Below are 18,981 nucleotides of genomic sequence, written 5' to 3'. Positions count from 1 at the left end.
ATATATAGTTAGTGGTGCTTGCCAAGGCAGTCATTATTATGTGATTTGAGCAAAGAGGTAACCATAAGTATTAAACTCTGACTTGTAACTCGTCTTGCACAGAGAAAAAAAAAACAATGAAATGGAGAGATGTGGAAGGATGGGTTTGACTGATGGAAAGATAAGATGAATAGAACATAATAGACTAGACTGTGTTGAAAGTGAGTTAGACTGAGAGTAAGTTAATTAAAGGGATAATGGAGGATAGAGGGAACACAGTTAATGAGGCCCTGCACACATGAATAGACGATGCTGCTTTTTTTGCTGAATCTGTGGGACGATTCTTTTCTTCTACATCAGAATTTGGCCATTAGGAGATGGGGAGATAGATTGGATTATAGATGCTGTAGAAACGATGCTCAGGTCCCCAGTCTGTTAATAAACTTGTTCTAAATAAAGATAACAAGCTAATCATGAATTTGAGATTTTAGCTTAGTCAGTGGCAGGCTGCTGTTTTCTGTATTAAATATTGCCCAACGCTCAAAGGATACCAAATTGGCCAGTCAGTAATTTCTGCTGGAAACAATCCTTTGGTATACACAGACTCATATATGTGTGTGTGCTTTTTTTTTAATTTATTTTATTTTAGCCTTTGTTTTCATTATAATTGTCTTTGTTGACTATGAAATAGGGATTTGCATTTTGGTCAAATTTAACTGCTCGAGTAGTTGACATGCATGCCGTGGGACCTTGGGTGATAAGTGAGTTCTGTTACAATGCTAATTTTTTTAATTGTTGTTCTAATTTGTTTAATTGTTTGTGAAAAAATTTAACTCTCCTTTTGGTTTAATCTCATAGGGAATGTATCTGGCATGCAAAACCGGGGTGGCCAATCCAGTGTTCCTGATGTTTCTGAGGGTCCCCATCATCGGCACCACCATCACCACCACCCTCCTCTATCCCTCTCGCACTCTTCCTCCTGCCTTTCTCATTGCACTCTTGACCAGCCTGGAAGTGCTGCAGCTCTCCGGCCCACCAGTCGCCAGGCTAGTCCCTCCACATGCTCCTCCCAGCCTGCATGCTGCCTTGACTCCCCCCCTTCACATCACTCCCATCGGCCCCCTCCCAAAAACAACCTGCACCATGTCAACAAGATCCTCCGTGCAAAAAAGCTCCAGAGGCAAGCACGCACAGGAAACAATGTGGTGAAAAAACGGGGTCCAGGCCGTCCCCGTAAGCACCCTCTGCCCTCGCCTCCACCGTCACCCCCACCACAGGCATCTGAACAGGAGAACCACCCATTACCTGAAAGGCACAGAGGAAGTGTGCTCTGGGAGGGAGACACCGTGGTTGATGCCATTGAGTCTGTAGTGCAGAGTCAGCGTAGAAAAGGACGCAAGCGGAAGCGCTGGGAGAGGGAGACAGAAGGAGGCGATGAGGAAGAAGAGGAACCAGAGGAGGAAAGAGAGGTGGAGGAAGAAGAAGAAGAACGGTCAGCTGCTAGAGAGGAGGATGTGATGCCGAAAGCTAGAACAGAAGGAGGGAGGGAATGGTTGACGCAGGAAGAAATGCATTGTTTTCGCAGGTATGCAGTATAATATACACAACCATTCAAAAGTGTGGGGTCAGTATGATTTAAAAAAACAACTAACAACTTCATTTCAGCAATAATTGACAAAAGTTACAGTAAAGACATTTAATGTTTCTAAACATTCCTATTTCAAATAAATGCTGTTCTTTTGAACTTTCTATTCATCAAATAATAAGGGTTTCCACAAAAATATTTAGTACAACTGTTTTTAATATTGATAAGCACATCACTTCTTTTCTCACAGTGTCTCTCTATACCCCTTTAGTCTCTCTTTCCGAGAGCTTCCTATGCTCTGATTGGTCAGATGGCCCAGTTTGTTGTGATTGGTCTACCGCTTAGAGTGCCTGTTGGAAGCGAAACAGCCATTACCATATCTGAATTTCAGCTGTTTAATCTGTTTAAAATCAGCATGAAATACAAATTGACATTTCTACTTTCATTACAAATTTCTCTGGCTCCGTGTTGTGGTCAAAAAGCTTCCCCAAAAATGCAGGTGATATTTTACATTTTTTTTCTTAATCTCAAAATAAATGAATGGGTTCTTTTGCAGTGCACTGGAGGGAAAACCTGATAGCCAGTCCTCCCCAGAGCGCACAGGCCCTACTTCCGTGGAACAAGCCCCAAACCCACCAGTGACCACTCAGCGGGAGAAGAGAGTTGCTAGACCACCCAAAAAGAAGTTTCAAAAGGCGGGGCTTTACTCTGATGTGTACAAGACTGATGAGTAAGGGTGAACATGTTCAGCAAGCCTATTTTCTTATCTAACATTCATATCCCAAGTACATAAATGTAACCTTTCTGCATTTCCCCAACAGTCCTCGCAGTCAGCTGCTACAGCTAAAGAAGGAGAAGTTAGAATACACTCCAGGTGAACATGATTATGGCCTTCTACCTGCTCCCATTCATGTTGGTGAGTTTTTCCTTTACGCTTAGCTTTCAGTTGTGACCTTTTAGTCTACAGATGTTGACATGCATCACTTAGTTTAGCACAATATCTAATTGCAGTTTAGTTGACAGCTGGATTTATGATTTTTGACATTTTTACTATTATTTCAACAAATAAGCTTGTGGACTTGGTATACAGCTTTCATAGTAATTCCTAACCAGTTTATTATGCATAGCCTCATGGGCAATCAGGCTGATTAGTTATGGTGGATGAGTTATGAGGTGATTAGTTCATCCAATATTGGAATGGGGCAGCCTCAAGTTAAAGGGCAAAGCAACTGAATTAATAACTGCAATTTGTCATTGGTGTTTGTCCAGGGAAATACTTGAGACAGAAACGCATTGATTTCCAGCTGCCTTATGACATCCTGTGGCTTTGGAAACATGATCAGGTAGCTCCTTTAAACCACGTCTTTTCCTGAACTAACAGCTGCATTTGTCATTTAAGTTTTTCACTGCAAAAATCACTGTATTAATCAGTATTTTGTTCTTGGTTTCCAATAAACATCCTTAAAACAAGATACATTCCCTTGTAAGATAATGGAAAATATGTTCGTTTTTCTTTCCTTTTGGCAAATGTTTTTTTTTTTCTTGTTGTAAGCATAAATCTAACAAAATTTAGTAAGGTTTGTGAAAAAATAATTTGCCTATAGGGTTATAAAAATAAACTTAATTCGGGATATATTTTCTCAAAACAAGTTTTAATGTTTAAAAAGATTTTTAGCAGTTTAATGTCTGTTATGCCTGATTGCTTGCAAAAATCTTTCTAATAAAATATGCATCTTTGTTCTTTGTAGCTCCACAAGAGACCCGATGTGCCTCTCTACAAGAAGATCAGATCCAGTAAGGATATTTTCATCATTTTGATCTCTACCCATGAACATGCATGTGTTTCCAAAACTATACTGATTTGACAGGACTGGGAGTTGTTGATTTCCTCATGACTATCTTGCTCTCGTTTTTGTATTGTGTTTTGCGTGCATGTTTGCGGATGATTAAGAGTAACGCATCAATATTTTTTTTTTTTAGATGTCTATGTGGATGTGAAGCCTCTTTCTGGCTATGAAGCCACTACTTGTAACTGCAGGGCGCCTGAAGACCACGGCGAGAAGGGCTGTCAGGACGACTGTCTAAACAGGTAACAGGGCAATTAAATACTTCATTTTTGGACCAGTCTTATGAGGCTTACATCATCTTCTCTGCTTACTCATTAGAGTAGTTGTAGTTCATAATGTGGATCGCATTGGTTTCTCATCTCTGTCTCAGGATGATCTTTGCTGAGTGTTCTCCAAGTACATGTCCGTGTGGTGAGCAGTGTGATAACCAGCATATCCAGAAGCATGAGTGGGTGCAGTGCCTTGAGCGCTTCCGAGCTGAGGGAAAGGGCTGGGGGATCCGCACCAAGCAGCCCCTACGTTCCGGCCAGTTCATCATTGAGTACTTGGGAGAGGTGGTCAGCGAACAGGAGTTCAGGTTAGCTGCAATTTGGCTTTAAACAACAAAGATGAGACATAGATTTTAACTAGTTTGAACATTCTGTCATGCTCAAATCGTATCTAAAAACTATTTATTTATTTATTTATTTACGGTCGTGTACTAACCATGTGTGATTATTATTTTTTTTATTTTATTTATTTATTTTATTGTTTTAATTTAAAGTAGGGCTGTTCCCGACTAGTTTCTAGTCAACTAGTAGTCATTCATTTAAAGGGATAGTTTACCCAAAAAAGAAAATTTGATGTTTATCTGCTTACCCCCAGCGCATCCAAGATGTAGGTGACTTTGTTTCTTTAGTAGAACACAAATGATGATTTTTAACTCCAACCGTTGCCGTCTGTCAGTCAAATAATGGGAGTGAATGGGAACTTGGATCAATAAGAGTCGAAAAACCTTACATAGACAAATCCAAATTAAACCCTGCGGCTCGTGACGACACACTGCTGTCCTAAGACACGAAACGATCGGTTTGTGCGAGAAACCGAACAGTATTTATATAATTTTTTACCTCTAAAACACCACTATGTCCAACTGCGGTCTGCACTCGCTTAGTGAGGTCTGATCGTGCTCTGAAAACGGCAGTGATGCCTGGCACTCATTGAAGTATAAGCGCGAGACATCACTGCTGTTGTTGAAAATAGTGGTGTTTTAGAGGTAAAAAATTATATAAATACTGTTCGGTTTCTCGCACAAACCGATCGTTTAGTGTCTTAGGACATCAATGTGTCATCACGAGCCGCAGGGTTTAATTTGGATTTGTCTAAGGTTTTTCGACTCTTATTGATCCAAGTTCCCATTCACTCCCATTATTTGACTGACAGATGGCAACAGTTGGAGTTAAAAATCATCATTTGTGTTCTACTGAAGAAACAAAGTCACCTACATCTTGGATGCCCTGGGGGTAAGCAGATAAACATCAAATTTTCATTTTTGGGTGAACTATCTCTTTAAGGCGTTAGTCGACTAATTGCATGTTTATATTCATTTAATTACTTAAATATATACTGAGAATGCCAAACCATAATGATCCTTTAATATATATATGCGTAACATATATAAGCCATCTCCAAAGCATAGTGGACACGCCTAAAGAAAGAAGTGCAGCTTTCATACAGATTACATAAACTTGGAGTATTTCAATTTCAAGCTTTCTATAGTTATATTTCTCATGTCTGTGAGGCAAGTAGCCTATACTTTGAATTACGGTTAATTTTTGTGACCCGCTCCAGTTCACGGAGGCTGAGATGGCAAAAAAAGCGTATCTTGTGTGTATTCTTTATTTTATAAAGGCACAAAGCTTTCTTGTTACTGTCAGTTTACACAAATAAAAGTAGACCCAGTTTCGTATGATGTATTACTGTTATCTATATGACCAAAAATGACAGAGTTGTTTCCGCAGTAAGCACACCAATACTTCAGCTTCCACACTGCACAAACACTTGAATATGCACCTAATAATAGTGCACATTTATCTAGATTAATGTTAGAGCGAGCGGCCAAGTAAAGTTGCTTCTACTAGCATGTTTCAAATGATAAGTCATATTTGAGGTTGATGGATGATAGGCAAACGTTTGGATTTCCTTCCCAACATATTGTAATAATCACACACAGTAGGGAATGCCATGATATTGCAGCCTAAATCATCACAGTACATAACAGTCCATGTGTTAAGCCTCTTTGGGGCTTCTCCACAACGTAACTCTCACGGGTGTGGGAAAAACAGTGAAGGTGGACTCATCAGAGAATGATATGTTTCACATTGTCCACAGCCCAAGATTTGCACTGTTGGAACTATTGATACTGATATTTGGAATGAGTGACCAATGGTATATAGCAGTCCGACCATGAATATTGAGTCTGTGGAGCTCCCGACGAACAGTTTTGGTAGAAAAAGGAGAGTCGAGGTGCGCATTTAATTCTGCAGTGAGTTGGGCAGCTGTGGTTTAATGTTTTCTGGATGCAATCCAGATTAGTACCTGGACATCCCTTTCTCCTGGAGAGCTTCCTCTTGCGTCTACAGTTACTCCTGTTGGATGTGGTTCGTCCTGCTGTGGTGGTATGTCGACATTAACCTGGATACCATAACTCTCGAAACACCACAAAGACTTGCTGTCCTGGTCACAGATGAGCCAGCGAGCTGTGCACCAACAATTTGTCCTCTTTTGAACTCTGACATTATGTTGTGTGGATTGCGATATTTTATGTACAGCTGTGCTATTGCTCTGCTAATTCAACCTTCACACTCTGCTCTCACTGATGGAATGGACAATTAGTGAAGATTGACCACCAGGCTGTGCATATATAGGCGATTAATTGTACCTTTTTTATAAAATTTGTATAATTTGTTTTTAATTAATTCACATATATCATTTTTTTTATAATGCAATAATTCATATAAATATAAAAAACTACCTTTTTTATGAAATGTTTTGAATTATTTTTGCTTATTTTCTATTTCAGTTTTAGTTTTACTTTATTTACTATACAGTTTACTGTAATTTTATCATACATTCAGCATGTCTCTTTCTTGTTTAGGAGTCGCATGATGGAGCAGTACTTCTCCCACAGCGGCCACTACTGTCTGAACCTGGACAGCGGCATGGTCATCGACAGCTACCGCATGGGCAACGAGGCTCGCTTTGTCAACCACAGCTGCGAGCCCAACTGTGAGATGCAGAAATGGTGAGTGAAATGAGACCATTGATGAGTCACTGATGAAGTACGGCAATAAAATCCCATCAGCTTCTGATGAGTTCGGAAACAGAAAGGTCATTTTTAATGGTGAGTCAGTGGGGATGTGGACAACCACGAGTACTGAGTAAGCAATGACTTTATCATCTAGAAATTGCTGTATTATGAACAAGCCATGGTCATGTTGAAAAATTAAAGAGGAAGGTCACATTTTTCTCTTTTACAGAAGGTGTTGAAACTGTTATTTCATAATAAATTAGTGCAATTAGTTGAAATCTAAAGGATTATATATTAGCAATGGGATTGTGAACTCAAGATCCAGGTCAGTGACCAACATCTGCTTGGTACGTAACACTATTACAGACATGTCGGGTTTTTGTGTACACACACAGTCCACAAAAAAAAAATGTTATCTCTTCCATCTCTTGCTGTTTTTTCTCTTTCACACACACATTAAAAACTGTGCTTGTAGGCTGAATGGTGGCAGATCATCCATCTTGTCACACAAGAGCGATTATCTGAAGCTTGTGTTTTAGGGTGGGGGACACAGCTGTGCTGCCCAGTGGTTAGCTGTTAGCGCGCACACACACCCACATCTGTGCCTAAATGGCCTCATTCTACCTTATTGCATATTTTACAACTTAGCCTAGTTTTTCAATATCAGATCCATAATGCTTGTTGTTACTTGACATGGCTTGAGTTAATTTAATTTAATTTCAAAGATCGACACTCAGATGCAATGTAGCTACAATATATTGAAGCTTTTAACACTGTTAAAAAAGTTTTGAAAGAAATTAATAGTTTTATTCAGCAAGAATGTATAAATTTGATCAAGACTTGACTGCAAAAGATTTCTATTTCAAATAAATGCATATTCATATTCATTAGAAGTGTATCACAATTTCCAAAAATATTAAGCAGCACAACTTTTTTCAACATTGATAATAATATATTTTTTTTCTTGAGCAGCAAATCAGCATATTAAAATCATTTCTGAAGGATCACATTGAAGACTGGAGTAATGATGCTGAAAATTCAGCTTTGACATTACAAGGATAAATTAAGTTTTTAAATATATTAAAATAGAAAACTTTTATTTTAAATTGTAATAATATTTCACAATATTACAGTTTTACTGTATTTTTGATCAAATAAATACAGGATTGGTGAGCATATGAGACTTTTTTTCAAAAACATTAAAAAACTTACTGACCCTTTTGAGTTGTAAAGTATATATGGAAATATTATTATTAAGAAAGTCTCCAAAGAAAATGTGAAAGGTGATTGCAAAAGTTAAACCAGATTAGATCAGATTATTAGAGATTTAACAATCCGTTTCATAATTGCTTTAGAAACTTGACCTAGGTGGAACATTGAGTTTAAATCATGAATCAATCTGTCTGTCTTTCAGGTCGGTGAATGGAGTGTACCGTATTGGTCTGTTTGCTCTGAAAGACATCAACAGCGGAACAGAACTGACATATGACTACAACTTCCACTCCTTCAACACGGAAGAACAGGTATGTTAGAAGGGTTTCAGTCACCCCTATGTCAGGAACATGCCTGTCTGAAGTATGTACATACACATGCACACGCAGCTGTGTTTTGTAGCAGATTGTACTTCATTCATCCAGATCGCTGGTGCTGATTCAGTCACTCATAGCCTCCTGATTATTCTAGCCACAGTATCTAGAAGGGTTGGGACTCCAAACAACATTATATACAATATATTATATGTAATATTTTTATTTTGTTAACACTTTATTTAAAGCCTTTGTATAGGGAAGAGGATTAGGGCCAAGCAATAATAAAAAAATAAAACCATCTCGAGATTAAAGTTGATAAATTTCGAGAAAAAAAGTTGAAATAAAATGTTAAGAATAAACTCGTTAAATTACGAGCAAAAACTCATTACATTTCGAGAAAAAAGTTGAGATAAATGTTGAGAATAAAGTAATTAAATTACGAGCAAAAAGTTGTTAAATTACGAGAACAAATTTGTTAAATTATGAGAAAAAACTCGTTAAATTTCGAGAAAAAAGTCGAGATAAAATGTTGAGAATAATTATGAGAAAAAACTCGTTAAATTACGAGAACAAATTTGTTAAATTACGAATTTGTTCTGATAATTTAACAACTTTTTTCTTGTAATTTAATGACTTTATTCTCAACATTTTATTTCGACTTTTTTCTTGAAATTTAACAATTTTTTTCTCGAAATTTAACAACTTTAATCTCAAAATGGTTTTATTTTTTTTATTATTGCTTGGCCCTAATCCTCTTCCATATTTATATGCATTGTGAAGGTATGTTATAATGCATTATATATTTTGACAAATAATTGTAACCAAAGTTAAAATGCATTGTAATATTTGCAGATTCCTTGTTACATCTGAAATTGGTTGTTTGTCATGTGATTTAATCATTATACTTTCTAAAGGCGTAACATAAGTATTATAATATATTATAACTATGGTTACAATTATTCACAAGACCATACAATGCATTATAAGGCATAATTCATATATAACAAATACTAAATTTATAATGCATTATATATAAAGGCTTTAACTATTTTTATTTATTATAATTTATTTCACATTAATGAGGTTGAAAAACAGTGTTGTGGACAGTTTACATTTATTTACTTTTAAGCAGACTTTACTTTTAATCTTATTTTTATTTATTCTCACGTTTTTTGATATGCTTATTTTGATATGTGTATTTGTGCTTGTTAGTCAATTGAAGCATTTTTTTCTTGCTTGCCAAATGATAATGTTTCTCTGCTCTTGTTGCTATGCAGCAAGTCTGCAAGTGTGGCTCAGAGGGCTGCCGTGGCATCATTGGCGGCAAGAGCCAACGAATCAATGGGCTGCCTGGGAAAGGGGGCGGATCAGGGGGCGGAGCCCGAAGGCTTGGGAGACTGAAAGAGAAACGCAAGTCCAAACACTCACTGAAGAAGCGGGTATGAGACATTCAATAATGCTGCACTACTATTGGCTACAATAGCTACTAGTACAGCACAGTCCTAATGCAAAACTATTTCTTTGTGTTTGACCTAAGGAGGAAGAGTCCAGTGACAGCAGCAAGTTTTACCAGCACCTTTTAATGAAGCCCATGTCAAACAGAGAGAGGTAGGATCCCATGATCACACACTTTTTTTAATTTCTGGGCTGGTTTAAAGGGGCCATATTTTGCAAGTCTAATTCATTGATGGTTTTGTACCAAAAAATAGTAATTTAGTTATTTTAGTATTATATATATATATATAGCTTATATATATTAGTGATTTTGTTATGTACTTTTGTCATTTTTTATTATATTATATTATATTATATTATATTATATTATATTTTATAATACATTTTATAATACATTTTATAATAATTTGAATAATATATAATAATTGTATTAATTATATTTATTTTATTTATTTAACATATTTTTATTTACCTTTATTTTTATTTCAATAATTTTGTACTTTAACATGAAAATGACCTGTTATATTTGGTTAATCTGACATAGTAAAGGTCCAGACATCCTCCACTGATTTCTTGTTTAATACAGAAACTTTGTGCTGAAACATCGAGTGTTCCTGTTGCGGAATTGGGAGAAGATGCGGGAGAAACAGGAACTTCTGAAGCGAGAGGGAGAGAGAGAGCGAGAGAGGGAGAACAGCGGTCTGTCTCTTTACACACGCTGGGGAGGAGTCATCCGCGATGACGGCAACATCAAGTCAGGTGTGTGGGCATGCGCACAAGTGAACAGTTTTGGGGAAACTTACTTTTGAAAGTAATGCATTACAATATTGAGTTACTCCGTAAAAAAAATAAATGATTGCGTTAGTTACTTTACATTACTTTTGTGTTTACTTGGGCTGGGCTTGCTTTTTTGTTTTTTAATAACAACAAAAAAAGTTCTATTTTCTGGCAAATGTTAAGGCCGTTTCACACCAAAAGTGCAATGAATAAGCCTCAGGCTAAAAGAAATGCATAGTTACACCTTTACAGTAGAGCAGTTCAAACAAACATTTCAGCAGTGCTGCCATTCTAGATTAAAAAAGAATAGGAAACAGGAAAAGGAAGTTCAACACTCTTATTTATAAATCCAATCTAAAGTCATTTTTCCTTATTAGTATGGTTGAATAAGATCATTGAAGGTCAGCAACAAATACATTGGTTAATAAAGTGAAATTAAATACATACAGTATATTGTAAATTGAAAAAGTAATGTTACTTACTAGTTACTTGAAAAAGTAATCTGATTACATAACTCAAATTACTTGAAATGTGTTACCCCCAACACTGCAAGTGAATAATATGCATGTCAGCTGACTAATATATGCATGCAAGATTGTCATTTACTGCTTTGATTATTCAGACTGTTGGTAAATCTTGATTAACACGATTAGCATTGTTTGTTGCTTTTTTCCAGACGTATTTCTGACTCAGTTCTCAGCATTGCAGACGTCACGCTCTGTGCGCACACGCAGACTTGCGGCAGCTGAGGAGAACACGGAAGTTACGCGCACTGCACGCCTGGCACACATCTTCAAAGAGATCTGTGACATGATCACAAGCTACAAGGGTAAAGGGACACTAATTCATTCACACAAACGCCATCACGCGTAAACCCATAAAAACGTGCAGTTTTTGCTATTAACCTTATTGTTGGTGGTCGCTTTAATGGCTGTATAATCATTTTCATTATGCAAAGCAAGAACCAAAGTCATAATCATGGAATAACGGAATTAGACTTTGGGTTTGATGTGCAATTCACATCTGTAGTTTCTCAGTTTGGTTGACTGACACTTGTTAGTTATTCGTTCTGATGGAAATCTCATTTTAAATGATTTAGTTATGCAAAATTCAATTAGTGAGGTATGCGATTCTGCAAAAGGCTTTGCTTTTGATTTTTGAATCTAGTTTCAATTTAATCTTAGTGTATTTTTGTTTTATTGCCTCAGTTTCATGAGACGTATTTGCACTAACACACACTGCTTATGACCTACACTCACATAATCAATTGCTTTCTTGTACTTTAAAGATTCGTCTGGTCAGACTCTTGCTGCTCCACTGCTTAACCTGCCTTCTAGGAAGAGGTGAGAACAATATTATGTTTTTAGTACAGATTATTTATAATATAAATATGTATTCTTTAGTTATTTGGTGCAGTTAAAGGGTCTGCAGAGGTTTAAGGCCCTGATATACTCATATATATATATATATATATCATTGTCAAACAAAATCAGGCCAAAACGTAGTTCATTTGGAGTTTGGTTCAGGAGTTGAAACAGCTTACCAAAGTGAACTTTCTGGAAAAGTTTGCTACGGCTGGTAAACTCCTTTGATGTACCATTGGTCCATGATGATTACAAAACAGGCGGGTGTCCTCTGAGGCTTTGCCTTCTTTGACTTGGAAATCTTCTCTGGTTCATTTCTTCTGTTAAGTGCGAGTAAAAACATGAACACACCAGAGAGCTGTTTTATAGTAGTAAATAAAGTTGTAATTATAATTGAAAGAATTATTCATTAAAAAGCAGTGAGAACAGTCTTAAAGGGATAGCTCACCCAAAAATGAAAATTATCCCATAATTTACTCACCCTCAAGCCATCCTAGGTGTATATGACTTTGAGTTATATTAAAAAATATTATGGCTCTTCCAAGATTTATAATGGGAGTGAATAGTAACCGATATTTTGAAGCCAAGAAAAGCACATCCATCGTAAAAGTAATCCAGGGGGTTCATAAAGGCTTTTTGAAGCGAAATGAAAATTCTGGTTTTAGACTTCTAATTCATGATCGGTGTTTTGTTTTGCTCTATCCTCTGCACTTCTGTGTTTGTCAGTACGTCATGGACGTGCTTTTAAGGGCTTCAAAATCACGATGACTATTCACTCCCATTATAAAGCTTTGGAAGAGCCAAAATATTTTTTTAATATAACTCTGATTGTGTTTGACTGAAAGAAGAAAGTCTTATACACCTAGGATGGCTTGAGGGTGAGTAAATTATGGGATAATTTTAATTTTTCATTTTTATTTTTGGGTGAACTAACCCTTTAAGATATGTGTTACGGTCACTATAACATTGTCATTCTTTACGGCAATACTTACTTTTTGTACTGTGTTCATGTGTGTCTACAGAAACATACAGTACTATGAGAAGGTCACCGATCCGCTAGATCTCAGTACCATAGAGAAGCAGATCCTCACTGGACACTACAAAACTGTTGAGGCATTTGATGCGGACATGCTCAAAGTGTTTCGCAATGCTGAGGTTAGTCCCAGTTTTATTACACTTATTACTCACAAATATGATTATATTATGCTATAATGTAAATCATTACGATATCATTATAATGAATGATGATGCAAATAATTATAATTAATGAAATCATTGTAATCAATATAAGAAGTATTCAAAGTATAATAAGTATATGAACAAATGAGGTTTAAGGTGCATTCAGAAATTTTATTCTCCAAAAAAAAAAGAAAAAAAAAGAAGATAAAAAAAAGAAAAAAAAATTATAAAATATAAAGTAATAGTTTAAGATAATGATGAATTTGATGAATCTTATTTTTCAGTTGATTGTACATGGATCTGGCTTATTCTGCCGTACTTTCTTTAAAGTCTTTTCTTATTCTCAACAGAAATATTATGGCCGGAAGTCTGCTGTAGGTCGTGATGTGTGCCGGCTGCGGAAGGCGTACTATGGTGCACGTCATGAGGCTGCTGTCCAGATTGATGAGATTGTGGGTGAGACGGCCAGTGAGGCCGACAGCTCTGATTCGCTGGAGAGAGACCATGCCCACCACCACCATCACCATGACGGAGGGGGCAGTCACGACAAAGACGATGATGTGATCCGCTGCATCTGTGGCATGTACAAGGACGAAGGGCTCATGATCCAGTGTGAGAAATGCATGGTATGTGCTCATATTTGATATTATTTTATATATAAATATATATAATATAGCAATTTATCCCACACCATTTTTGAAACATGATTGATATGTCCATGAAAGATACTTTTAAATTATTTGACTTGAGGAGAGCTGTGCTATTACTTTTCCAAGTGATCAAACTAAATTTTTTCATCTGGTAGTCTGTAAAATTGGCAAGTAGTGACCAGATGCCATATCTGGGACATGAATATTATTTAGGAGTAGAGTCTTTTAACTTGTCACAATAAGCAACCACCTAGCACTGACCTTGCAACATCTAAACACTCTGCTAACTGCATAGCAACACCCTAAATACCACGCAGAACACCTTAGCAACACCCTACCAACTACATAGCAATGGAGGGTGTGCAGTGATGTCACTTTCCCACCAGAACACGCCCTCCTCGGCCGCAATGAGTGGCAAAAGAGCCTGCTGCAGCCTGCATAACTGGATTTAATAGGGGAAAATGCAAATAAAGCAAACGATTATCAGTTTAAGTTAAAGGCTGATGGACCTGATATAGTGTTCCTTACAACTTAGTAAAGAACAAGTGATTCATGAATGTTGATATATGGCCAGGAATCGTGTTTAATGACAATTATATGTGCCTGATTTTGACACCGGGAAATACATAAAGCAAATTTGCCTGTGAACGCTTTATATAAATGCAATATAGGTCTAAATCTGGGTGATCATCACTTATATCAGTGTTATATTTATCATCAGTGCTAAAATTTGGATGTTTGATTTTTAACAGTATTTTTATTTATTGAAATTAATTTTAATTACATAGCATATTACATTTAATTACATACTAATATTATGCATTATTATGCATTGTAAATTATGCAAAATTACAGCATTTAAATGGTTCACCTTTTCGTATATTCTCCTTGCTGTCATAGTGTCTCTCTCAGTGATTGGGACACAGATTTTACTAGCAAAAATTTATAAAATGAATAATATATGTGTCAAATAATGTTTTTAGTCTTTTCTTCCTGTGGGGGAGACTACAATAATTTACTATGAATTAAATGGAAATCAAATTAAATACAATTTATTGTGTAACCAAAATACCAATAATGCCCAAAAGAAAAAGAAAAAAACTTAGCATGTGACTTTTAATTATAAACAAGCCCGAAATACACCGGGACTCTTATTTTGAAATGTCTGTACTATTGCAGGCTGATCCTTCAGATTCTTACAATCGTCTAAAACATTTTATATAAAGTCCATGAAGTAGACTTTGTAATAATTCATCAACTTGAGTTCATTAGCAATCGCTTGGCATAAATCTGCGCTTTTCATTGATTGAGAATCACTTTGAAGCACTCCGAAGCGCTGTTGCGCAAGCTTGTAGAACGCGCAACGGTGCCGCCTTGTGACTTTGCAACATGCAGCGCCGTGGGAATGCTAGTGGGAGTAAACAGATGGTTTCATTATCTTGCACGGATATAAACGCATAAGAGGATAAAAATAATAAAAGCAAAAATGTGTCTCCAAATATACTTGGGCGGCTGTTATTATACGTGGGCGGCCCGCCCAAGTAAAGTCTATGTGTGGGAAGCACTGCGATAACTGCAAATTGTACGTTTCTCTGCCTGGACTCCAGTTGTTTCTGTGAATTGCAGTGATCCATTTGCTTCTCTTTTCTGTAGCTTTCGGCAGTCTGTAAAAAATATACCTCAGGTTTCTTGTTAAATCTATTTGTACAGTCAATCACACAACTATTTCCCGTTTTAGATGTGTTTGTGTGTTTTTCGTGGCATTCACGCTGAGAACCAATGCTGCCACTCAGTATTTTGCCACAGTCACTCCGGCTGACAGTAACATCATGTGCATACCCTCTATTCCTTAAATACCATTCAGAACACCCTTAGCAACAACATGACAACAGCCTACAAAAAACATTTTATATAAAGTATATAACATTCATACAAAGTATATTTATATTTCTATATAGCTTACATTTTTATTTCAGTTTTAGTCAGTTTAGTACTTGAACCTAAACTTATTTATTTCGTTTTTTTTGCCAACACAACATTTCTAATTTAAAGTACCTGCCAAAAGTTTGGAAACACATACATTTTTCAAAAGAAGTCTCTTTTGCTCACCAAGGCTGCATTTATTTAATCAAAAACAGAAATATTGTGAAATATTATTACTGTTTAAAATCAATGTTTTTTAATAAAGTTGAATTAATTCCTGTGATGGCAAAGCTGAATTTTCCAGTATTCAGTGTCACATGATCCTTCAGAAATCTTTCTAATATGCTGATTTGCAAGGATGCATTAAATTGATCAAAAGTGACAGTGACATTTATTATGTTACAAAACACTTCTTTCCAAAACATTAAAAAAAAAGTTATTTTTTCCAAACTTTTGACAGGTACCGTAATTTTACGTTATTTATCTAATTTTTATTTGATTTTATTTCAACTTTAATGACCAAAGTTATTTTTAGTAGTTTCAGTTAACAATAACAACTATCACAACTATAGGCTATTTAATTATCCATTATTCTATCATTATTCATATTATCAATGTAATGTGTTGTGTATTGATTTTAAACCATCTGTAATTGGGAGAAGCATAGATAATATACTTGTTCTGTGTTTCTGTCTGTCAGGTGTGGCAGCACTGTGATTGCATGCGTTTGGAGGCAGACGTGGAGCATTATCTCTGTGAGCAGTGTGATCCTCGTCCGGTGGACAGGGTATGTGACCTTTCAGTCTGTGTAACCTTACAATTCATTCTTCCTCTCTGACTGTGTTTAGAACGACCATATGCTATCTTATCACAACATTTTAAAGGTCACTCCAAGATTAAGATCTCGTCTGTCATTCAGGAAGTTCCGAACTTTGGAAAGGGTTTTTATTTTTTGTGTGTGTGTTTTATAAATTTCCTGTCATTGCTGTAACAGGAGGTCCCAATGGTGCCCCAACCCAGCTATGCCCAATCAGGATCCATCTATTATATATGCCTGCTGCGTGATGACTTACTATTGCATCAGGGTATGTGTGTGTGTGTGTGTGTGTGTGTGTGTGTGTGTGTGTGTGTGTGTGTGTGTGTGTGTGTGTGTGTGTGTGTGTGTGTGTGTGTGTGTGTGTGTGTGTGTAAAATCAAATCTACACAACTGTTTAAAAGTATTTTACATTAATACTTCAGCAAGGACACATTAAATTGATCATAAGTGACAGTAAAGACATTTATAATGTTACAAAAGATTTCCATTTCAAATAAATGCTGTTCTTAGGAACTTTCCATTCCTCAAAGAATCCTGAAAAAAATGAATGACTATTTCCATGTGGTTTTCAACATTGATTTCTGTAGGATCATGTGATACTGAAGAGTAATGGCTGCTGAAAATTCAGTTTTGCCATCATAGGAATAAATTAAATATTAAAATATATTCAAATAGAAAACAGTTCTTTTAAACTGTAATAATATTAAGTTTTTTACTCTATTTTTAATCAAATGAATGCAGCCTTGATGAGCATAAGAGACTATATCAAAAACATTTAAAGGGATAGTTCACCCAAAAATGAAAAATTGATGTTTATCTGCTTACCCCCAGGGCATCCAAGAGGTAGGTGACTTTGTTTCTTCAGTAGAACACAAATGATTATTTTTAACTCCAACCGTTGCCGTCTGTCAGTCAAATAATGGGAGTGAATGGGAACTTCTTTTATAAGAGTAAAAACATAAAACATGCACTGACAAATCCAAATTAAACCCTGCGGCTCATGACGACACATTGATGTCCTAAGACACGAAACGATCAGTTTGTGCGAGAAACCGAACAGTATTTATCTCATTTTTTACCTCTAATACACCACTATTTCCAACTGCGTTCAGCATTCGCTTAGTAAGGTCTGATCTCGCTCTGACAACGGCAGTGATGTCTCGTCAATGAGTGCTAGACATTACTTCCGTTGTCTGTTCGGTTTCTCGCACAAACCGATCGTTTCGTGTCTTAGGACATCAATGTGTCGTCATGAGCCGCAGGGTTTAATTTGGATTTGTCTAAGCAAGTTTTATTTACTCTTATAAAAGAAGTTCCCATTGACCCACATTATACGGCTGACAGACGGCAACGGTTGGAGTTAAAAATCATCATTTGTGTTCTACTGAAGAAACACTTACATCACCTACATCTTGCTCTGAGCTGGGGGTTAGCAGATAAACATCAAATTTTCATTTTTGGGTGATCTATCCCTTTAAATCTTACAGACTCCAACAGTAGTGTATATCATACTATTTTGGTTCAAATGTGTTAAAATTATGTTCTGTCTTGATTTCATGTTTGTAAGCATGTTTTTATGTTTGCGATGGTCGCAGGTGACTGTGTGTACCTCATGCGGGACAGCAGACGCACACAAGAAGGCCAGCCGGTGCGTCAATCATACCGTCTCCTGTCTCATATCAACAGAGACAAACTGGACATTTTCCGTATCGAGAAACTCTGGAAAAATGAAAAGTGAGATTTCCCACACTCCCACTATTAAAAAAACATTCTGATTCAGCGCTTTATTTTGACTCTTGATTCAGAACCAAGCATTGGCATCTTTGTTGGGCCTGGAACAACATCCAAACAGATGTGACCAGATGATGAGAACGTTGCTCAAGCCTTGGCCTAACGTTTTTGGTTAGGCTAAGGCTTGAACATCGTTCTTATCCTGTCTTTTGCTTTTGGTTGTAAAGGTAGGATTGTTTGAATCATATCGTCGTTGACACAAGTCTAGTCGTCAATGCTTGTTTTATGATAAACACATTAATTAACAGAAGCTCAGACCTTAATTGTGATCTGGATTCTCTCTCTGTAGAGGTGAAAGGTTTGCCTTTGGTCATCACTATTTCCGTCCCCATGAAACACACCACTCTCCTTCCCGTCGTTTCTACCACAACGAGTTGTTCCGAGTGCCTCTCTATGAGATCATACCACTGGAGGCTGTGGTGGGGACGTGCTGTGTGTTGGACCTGTATACTTACTGCAAGGGTGAGATGTTCATACATACAACAGTACATAAATCAACACTAAGATCCCAGAAATGTACCGAACCAGATGTTCCAGGCTGAAAACCCCATACTCTTTGCATGCTAATGAGCATTTCTCTTACTAATGGATTCAGGTCGTCCGAAAGGGGTAAAGGAACAGGACGTTTACATCTGCGACTATCGGCTGGATAAATCGGCACACCTGTTCTACAAGATCCACCGCAACCGGTACCCAGTGTGCACCAAGCCCTACGCTTTCAACCACTTCCCCAAAAGATTGACGCCGAAGAGGGACTTCTCTGTGAGTAGTGGAGGGTGGAAGAAATGTTTAAGAA

General features: G+C 36.8%; 1 protein-coding gene across 3 annotated transcripts in view; it reads left to right on the top strand.

Annotated features, from left to right (window-relative positions):
* ash1l (ash1 (absent, small, or homeotic)-like (Drosophila)) overlaps positions 1-18,981 on the top strand; it is a 35,026-nt gene that overhangs the window by 12,299 nt on the left and 3,746 nt on the right. For all 3 annotated transcript variants that reach the window (XM_067361676.1, XM_067361678.1, XM_067361677.1), the window contains exons 5-25: positions 838-1,564; positions 2,121-2,294; positions 2,386-2,480; positions 2,834-2,907; positions 3,313-3,358; positions 3,545-3,653; positions 3,782-3,988; positions 6,548-6,694; positions 8,115-8,223; positions 9,507-9,668; positions 9,767-9,837; positions 10,271-10,443; positions 11,138-11,290; positions 11,750-11,804; positions 12,848-12,980; positions 13,355-13,630; positions 16,278-16,364; positions 16,572-16,662; positions 17,990-18,128; positions 18,475-18,647; positions 18,781-18,947. In XM_067361676.1, coding sequence (XP_067217777.1) covers positions 838-1,564; positions 2,121-2,294; positions 2,386-2,480; positions 2,834-2,907; positions 3,313-3,358; positions 3,545-3,653; positions 3,782-3,988; positions 6,548-6,694; positions 8,115-8,223; positions 9,507-9,668; positions 9,767-9,837; positions 10,271-10,443; positions 11,138-11,290; positions 11,750-11,804; positions 12,848-12,980; positions 13,355-13,630; positions 16,278-16,364; positions 16,572-16,662; positions 17,990-18,128; positions 18,475-18,647; positions 18,781-18,947 — 3,368 coding nt within the window. The remainder of the gene's footprint in view (positions 1-837; positions 1,565-2,120; positions 2,295-2,385; positions 2,481-2,833; positions 2,908-3,312; positions 3,359-3,544; positions 3,654-3,781; positions 3,989-6,547; positions 6,695-8,114; positions 8,224-9,506; positions 9,669-9,766; positions 9,838-10,270; positions 10,444-11,137; positions 11,291-11,749; positions 11,805-12,847; positions 12,981-13,354; positions 13,631-16,277; positions 16,365-16,571; positions 16,663-17,989; positions 18,129-18,474; positions 18,648-18,780; positions 18,948-18,981) is intronic.

The sequence above is a fragment of the Chanodichthys erythropterus genome, chromosome 15 (assembly GCF_024489055.1).
Source record: "Chanodichthys erythropterus isolate Z2021 chromosome 15, ASM2448905v1, whole genome shotgun sequence".
Taxonomy (NCBI): domain Eukaryota; kingdom Metazoa; phylum Chordata; class Actinopteri; order Cypriniformes; family Xenocyprididae; genus Chanodichthys; species Chanodichthys erythropterus.
The sequence above is the reverse complement of the archived record's forward strand: the minus strand, read 5'-3'. Positions and strand labels throughout refer to the sequence as shown.